General features: G+C 36.1%; 1 protein-coding gene across 1 annotated transcript in view; it reads left to right on the forward strand.

Moving 5' to 3' along the window:
• Positions 1 to 1,331: 1,331 nt before the first annotated feature.
• The window catches only part of Ciz1 (Ciz1 zinc finger protein), an 11,077-nt gene continuing 4,401 nt past the window's right edge, over positions 1,332 to 8,007 (forward strand). The window contains exons 1-5 of the mRNA XM_017633042.1: positions 1,332 to 1,525; positions 1,761 to 2,055; positions 5,308 to 5,355; positions 6,171 to 6,592; positions 7,270 to 7,996. Coding sequence (XP_017488531.1) covers positions 1,771 to 2,055; positions 5,308 to 5,355; positions 6,171 to 6,592; positions 7,270 to 7,996 — 1,482 coding nt within the window. The 5' untranslated portion in view covers positions 1,332 to 1,525; positions 1,761 to 1,770. The remainder of the gene's footprint in view (positions 1,526 to 1,760; positions 2,056 to 5,307; positions 5,356 to 6,170; positions 6,593 to 7,269; positions 7,997 to 8,007) is intronic.

Consider the following 8,007-nt stretch of genomic DNA (forward strand, 5'->3'; position numbering starts at 1 on the left):
ATTTGTAACTGGTTTTGAGAAAAAAGTTTGCGAAAGCGGGTTCGTCAGCTGAGCGTTTGTTTACATCACAAGCACCACTATTTTACTCTTTTATTCAAGTAAAGAAGAGTTATTTCAACATGACAACACATTTTAAAGCATTTTGTGGCGTCATTTTAGGTCGGTGTTATGCAGACAAACTTTTGTTTGCCAAATTAAATGGCGGCTGCTTAGTTTGCTCGGAGGTGGTTATGTCGAGTTTGGCACAGAGTTGCACGTTCATTATGGTTTTCATGGCTATTGCCAACACGAAATGAGAATTTCAGATGTACATAACGCGCAAAATTTAAAATTTTTGTATATGACAACACCGAATTTGCTGCAGTTTGACCAAACAAAATTAGTTTGCTGTGAGAGTCGCCAAACTCGCTCTCTCCGAGTTTGCTGCAACAACAATTGCACGCAGTTTGCCAAACAAAATTTCTGCATAACACCGACCTTACCTAAATTGTGCATTTAAAGTGGCTGACAATAGTTTTGGCTAATTTTGGTTTTCTTCTTCTTTCTTTCNTGCTTAGTTTGCTCGGAGGTGGTTATGTCGAGTTTGGCACAGAGTTGCACGTTCATTATGGTTTTCATGGCTATTGCCAACACGAAATGAGAATTTCAGATGTACATAACGCGCAAAATTTAAAATTTTTGTATATGACAACACCGAATTTGCTGCAGTTTGACCAAACAAAATTGATTGATTTCTTGTTCTTACGTGATCCTGTGTCTTTCGTTCATGATGTGTTATTGTAAATATGGGTGCAATTCAATGTAATTTGCAAGTCGATAAAAGTTGAATTAAAGTGATTTATACACAAGATAAAATAAAATAAGAGTGTGTAAAGTATTAAGTACAGTGTTATGTGCATTTATATATATGAAAGTATGTGCCAAATGCAATTTTTGTTAGGGAAACCTAGTGGAACGACTTAAAAAATTTTAACAACAAATAACTTATAAACAATGATATTGTTTATATTTTTTAGTTATACATGTTTTAGAGGATACCTCCCTTAACATCCTGACCAAGTTTCATTTGTTAATTACACCTGGTTTTCTTAAAACACAAGGTGCGTCTGACTACTAAAGCTCACCCTGTTTTTATCATGGGCTAGCCCCATGAGCTAGATGAAATTCTGACCTTCGTATTCAGCGGGGGAAATGTCAATAAAGATATTCAGAGAAAACATAAGAATGTGTAGACAGCACATAAATTTCTCACAACCATTTAATGCTTAACTACTCAACTAATAGATGGCGCGCTACGAAATGGCACTACTTTCGCTTTCTTCCGTTTAGCAGTTATCGATAAATTCAGGTGCAGCTCCGATTCTTTCTACTTCGCTAGAATTTTCAGACGCCATTGTGAGAAAGATTTTAGCTCTTGAAAGTTTGTGTAAAATATTGATAAAGAACAACTGTTAATTAGTTCAATTGTGTTCAAAGTAAAACGCGAGTGAAATTTCTTAAAGGAAAGCGAAATAAGAGCGAAAGTGTAAGTATTATGCAAGAATATACTAGAAGCCTTTGCATCGCCTCGTGCCATTGATTTTTCTCGCTTTTGGAAGCCGGTTCGTAGTCCACACTAGGGGTTAGCGGGTTGCTCTTTATCTATAAAGACTGTACCTTGTTTAATACATATATGCATACATACCTATGTATGTATTTATGCGAATAAAATATGGGTATATACACATTTTGTTGGAACTAAAGAAAATCTTAAATTTTAGTACTTATAAAATGCGTGGCGGACGAGGTGGATACGTTTCACGCGGCTCTGGCTCAAGCCGTGGCGGTAATTACCGCAGTAATAATTATGGGCGCATGCAAAATTCTGGTGGAAGGTCTGGTGGTCGGGATGGCTACAACCATAGCTACAATAGTAGTGGTGGCAATTCTCGTTATAACAACTACAATTCTGGTGCCAGTGGTAGCGGTGGCCACTATGATCGTTCCAGGGATCGCTTCAATAATAGTTCTACTGGTGGAAGTCGTCATGATTCGGGGCACAAGAGGAATTATCGTGTAAGTTCCCAATATGCATATGCTAAGTTGCTTATGTGTTGTCACATTCATGATTGCATACAAATGTACATGCAAACAGTGCCACACTAGATTATTGACACCGGGAGTTTTTTACAAACAAATGTCGCACGTTTAATAATATAACGAAGTATTTCAAAATTTCAATTTTGTGGATAAAAGCAATCAAAGTTTTATCATTTCATACAGTTAGTATACAAAAAGACGGATGGAAAGGCACATATCTTCGCCATATTTGGGAAGTTTGGTTATCTGTTGGACTGAACATATTCTACTTATCAAGCTTATTAATTGCATATTAAAATCTTCAAAAACGTAAATTTTGAGTTACACCACTATACTAGTAAACGTGCGAAGTATTTACGTGTCGTCACCCTCATGCCAGTAGCATGAACGTGCAAATTTATCAGCTTTGAGTTATTGGGCTTTTCTGGCATATGGGCGACGATATATTCAAAAAGAAATTTACCAAAAATTTCTCTTATTTTTTGGGAAATCTTTAGCTATTTATACAACGATTTAGGGTTGGCGGGGGTTTGGGAGGGGGCGTGGCTCCGCAAACCCCCTCCCCGTCCCCTCACTAAGTAGAATTCTCCTTTCTGTGTTGCCGAAGAAAAGGGGCTGAACAACTTTTGCAGAAAACAACTTTCTGCTTAGGAGGCCTTCGGCCGCGCTCAGGGATTATAACCCTCCCTAAGTAGAATTCTTTCTCTTTTGCTGAAGAAGAGGGGCTGAACACCTTTTGCAGAGATATTTCGTGGATATTTTTTTTATGACAGATCATCTCGGAAACTTGCAAAAAATGCCGTATTTCCAACCGACATTATTAATAAATTAGTGCACAAATATAGTAAATCTTATTTTTGTAATAAAGCGTGAACTGTTGTCTACAAATGTGTGTAAAAGGTTTTTGATTCGATTCACGCGTTTAGGCACAGCAACCCAAAATCGTTGTACAAATTCATAAAGAGTACCCATTTTTTTTATAAAACAAGTAATTTTTAGGCAAAAAACAAAACTGACTTCAATTCTGATATAAAAATTTAAGATTATCGTTAATCTCTTCATGAGCCAAGGTTATGTCGAAAGGCTGGCTTTAGCAGCATATGATTAAACAACTTTTGGCAAATAAAAGTGCAAGAAATAGTTCCGATACTAGCAAGTCAATATTCTTATTAAGTCGTCAAAAAATTCATTGTCCTTTAAACAATAAAGCGAATGTCGCATTATACTAAAGCCAGCCTTTCGACATAAGCTACTATTCCCTATGAACACAGAAATATTCCGAGGAATTGATACCCTTCTCTTTGTGAAGTTGGTTAAAGTATTGTCGAATGTATGGGAGAAACTGCGTGAAAAAATTTCCTAACATTTTTGGGGTTTTTTGCCACATTTAAACTTGCACTTTGATATACTTGAACTAAATGGGCTATAAATCTAAATACTTGGAATTTTCATTGAAAACCTCTAAAAAAATGGAACTTGGTGCAAATTTATTCAGTTTTGCAAAAAGTTGAGAATTTTTAATTATATTTTGTTGTAGTATGAACTAAATTTATAAAAAGTTTTGCGTATAATATTGTGAAAAATTCCCTTTGGTATTAATTTAGTGCTGCTCTGTATATAAAGTTAATCGATAAAATTTTGGCAGTGACAGGCTGAGTTCCAAAACGTCAGCTGCAAAGCAACTATACAAAGTCACGCATTAGTTGCGTTCCTTATCTCCCAGAAATAGTCGGAAAAAGTTCGAAGTAGTCAGATTTAGTCCAAAAAGCGTTCCTTAACTCGAAAATGACAGCAAAAATTAGAGAGCAACACCCAGTGAGAGTGACTCTCCAGTCCGAAGTTTTCAGATTTAGTCAGCAGAATTTTTGCTGACAAAATCTTGAAAAGTGTCAAACTCAGCTGAATTTAAATTAACGGAAATTAAAGAATACGCAAAAAGTGAGAATAACATAGAGTAAAAAAAGTGAATTGAAATTGGAAGGATACAAAAAATAATTGATATATAGTAATAGCCCAGTTATGCATACTTGCACTGCTTTACCATTTTTACGTAAAAATCAAAACCCAACAGAATTCTACATGTTAAGTGCTATGCGTTGGGTAACCGCTTACACTTAAAGCCCATTTAACAGATTCTTTTGTGACAACTCTCATGCAAAGCTAAGTATGCATAACTGGGCTATAAGTGTTTATTGTTTCTATTGTTTTGTTTCATTTCTATTCTTATTTGACGTTAGTTTTCTTGTTGCCATTCTTTGGACTAATACTGTGGTTTTTTGCGTTCCTTTACTTTTTCCTGTTATTCTCTTTTAGTGAGCGCATTTTGCTTACGCTGTTGTATACTGTCGTACTGTTGTATGTCATAAACTTCAAACGGCTAAAACTATATTTAAAAAATTCGCAAGCTAACAAAAGTTTTATTAAGAAATTTCACACAATTAAAAAATAATTGGTGGTGATTTCAAGTCCTCTAAACATTTATTTAGCCGTTTAAAAATTTTCAACAACATACAACAATACGACAAGTACGACACCTTGTGAACCACCCAATTGTATTGATACGTGTTGGAAGTCAGCCATATTTTAACAATATTCGCATAGGTATAAAAATCTGTGTCAATACTATAATAAAACACACAATTCGAAGTTTCAAAATAACAAAAAAAAAAAACAGGAAAGGAAGAATTTTATCTTTTGAGTTTTAAGAAAATTTTGGCATACATAATTAATTTTAATTTAATATAATAAAAAGCAAACTTTATGTTGATCAAAATTACGGTTGATTTGTAATAATTTTTATTTCTGATGGTCTTTCTTATTTTCTTTGATCTCGTCAATAAAAAGTTTACTTCCTAAATTTTGTACTAAGTTTGAAAATTTGAATTACAAGATGCACGTGTGGAATAAGCCATAACGCAAAAAAAACTACTAAGCATATCGCCACCTAAAATGCAAAAACCCCTAAGTAACATCGTCTCTGAAATGCAAAAAGGCGTGACTTATAAATTTGTTTTTGCATAAAATTTGTGAAGATTTCAATTCGATGAAATTCAAACTGACAATTTTTGCATTTCACCGACGATATTAGTTACGGCTTTTTGCAAATATTGTTAAAAAATTACTGGAAAGTTCTTGGATTCACTCTATGTACATACATATGTATACGTATATAAAGCGATGAAATGTTTGCCATTTCAATAAGCTTTAATAAAAAAAATATCTTTATAGGATACATCACGCGATCGTAATGATGATAGGAAGCGTTCCCGACAAGATGTAAGTAATATGTTAATTGAAGCAGGTATAAATAAGAAATACTTTGACCAGGGAGTTTACAATATTCCCTTTTAGTTGTATAATCTTACCTATTAACATTGATATTTTATATATATTTATGCACGAATAGAAATATATTTAGAAAGGTCGAATTTCGAAAGGCGTGAAACCAAAAATATATATGCCATTCGCAACGATCGATTGAGAACATTTTATAACTTTGCCACCAAAGCAAACAGAGTATGTACACAGAGAGAAACTCTGGAAGTGCTGTGTGGCAGAGTTGACACGATTTCGACCTAACATACTGAGGCACTGATAAGGCTCTTGGTCGCACATTTTGATTAAAGAGCGGCGCCGCCATTATGAACGTCGATTATATGAATTTCATTGAGTTCGAGATAAACGCCGAGAATTGAAGATGATAATATCGAGAGTAAATAAAGTATTACATATGTATATGTATTTATATTGAGCTATGAACAACTGCAGAGGTAAAAAATTCCTCCGATGCATTTTGCTGTCCAATTACAATTACAAAATTAATAGATCAGTACAATCTGAAGATGATAGCGACGATTCCCATATCGATTATATCTAATATTATTGTCTCGAAGAGCTTTTTAGGAGATTTGCCAATGCCGCATTGATACCTCCCCTTTTTACCCAATTCCTAAACAATATAAAATAGAAACTCATTTAAACCTACACAAAAATCTAAATACTAAATTGACAGAATATAAGTGCTCAAAACCGTGTATAGTTAATTCTGTAAGAATACATAAAACCAAAAAAATCCTCATCATCGTCAACAGGACTATCGACGCAACTCATCAACCGGACGTGGTAATCGCACGCCACCGCCGCCTCCACCACCAATGGTCTCATCAGCATCCACATCGAACTATCGTAGTACTGGTGGGGCTAATACATCTAGCAATTCATATCGTGGTGCGAATTCCCGGAATGATAGAGATGACTCCAATGCAAATACCAGCCGTCACCGTTCTCCAATGGGCATACAAAAGCGTCCCATGCGCACCGGCTACATTTCAAGAGCTCGCGGTAATATCTCGTCATATCGAGGTGGCATGCGCAGTACTATGCTGAGGGGCGGTGTGCGCATCATTCGCAACAACCGGAATGAAGCGAACGATTTGCGCATTATGCGCGGAAAGCTGTTGTATGCTCAACAAAAAGATCGTGCGCGTGTATTAAAAATACAGCGCCTAACAAGGTAATTAGAAAAAAAAAACAGAAGAAACTGCATAATTGCATTTGAGTTGACTTGAGTTAATTGAGTTGTGTTGTATGAAAATGTCTTGAGGCTGAGTAAAAGGACTTGATATTTGTTGTATCAACTAAATGGAAATAAAAGAATCGCAAAAATGTGAAGTCGATTTAAGCAGGATAATATGAAATGTGAACGTGTATGGTTTGGGTTTGGTTGTAAGCTTATTATATTCTGAGTTTATACTTTTCAAACAGACACTACAAATAATTCGATATGCATACATAACTACGTGTTCGACGCATAAATTATGAGGAACTCCTCTTACAACAGACGTTGTTATAGATCAGAGATGAAAGCATTTATTTTGAAATGCTTATTACTGGCCGGGGTTTCTTTGCATTTCTAACCTATGTAAACTGCTGAATACATTGCTCTTTGAATCTGTCTTGACTACCCAAAGTGGCAATGATATGCAACAGCTTAAAAACGAGAGCCGCGTATGTTCGATGGATTTGTGTAAACAATGCAAAATCCAAAAAAACAATAGCAGCTGATTGACCTTTTCCACTCGAAGCATTTTGTAACAAACAAAACAAAAAAAACTTATAGCATCAGAAAGTACCTCTTAATTTTGTTCATCAATTAATATACAAATTTTGCGTTTGCGCTACAAAACCTAGCTCATTACGTCGTCGTAGGATAGTGCGTCATTCGAAAAGCCCACGACGTTCTCGAACCAAGAAGGACGATTCATCAGATGAAGAGGAAGATAATGAGAAAGACAACGACACCGATAAGGATGATAGCAAGAGTGACTCCGAAACTAAGAAGAAATCTTCGAAACGTAGCAGCAGCAAGCGGGCCAAGTCTTCGGATAAGGGTGATGATGCCGAAAAAGCTGGGGAAAATGATGGTGATGACGACGATGATGAAGATAACGAGGGCGACGAGAGTAAGGAGGAAATAAAGTCGGCAAAGAAGAGTAAAAAGGGTGAGGATTCATCAGCGGAAACTGATGATCATAAGGATGATGATGATGATGATGATGAAGAAGAAGGTGGTGATGGTGAAGCCGAAGGGACAGCAGGTGACGCAAAGGCTGATAAAGAGAAGGAGGGTGGTGAGAAAGAGGTAAAGAAAGAAGGTAAGAAGAAAGAGAAGGAGAAGGATGATGACGATCGCAAGAAGGAGAAATCCAAGAAAAGTACATCGTCCTCCTCCAAGAAGGACAAGGAAAAGGGTAAAGAGAGCAAGGAGAGGCGCAAGAAGGACGACCATAGTGAAGATGATTCAGAGAAGAAGGAAAAGAAGTCGCACAGTTCGCGACGTGATGATTACAAATCAGGCACATCTGGGCGTCTCAACTTAAAGTGCATTCACTGTCACATGAACTGCTTCGGATTTTTGGTAAGTTATGT

The sequence above is a fragment of the Rhagoletis zephyria genome, unplaced genomic scaffold, assembly GCF_001687245.7.
Source record: "Rhagoletis zephyria isolate East Lansing unplaced genomic scaffold, Rhagoletis_zephyria_1.1 Rzeph_scaffold_10997, whole genome shotgun sequence".
Lineage (NCBI taxonomy): Eukaryota > Metazoa > Arthropoda > Insecta > Diptera > Tephritidae > Rhagoletis > Rhagoletis zephyria.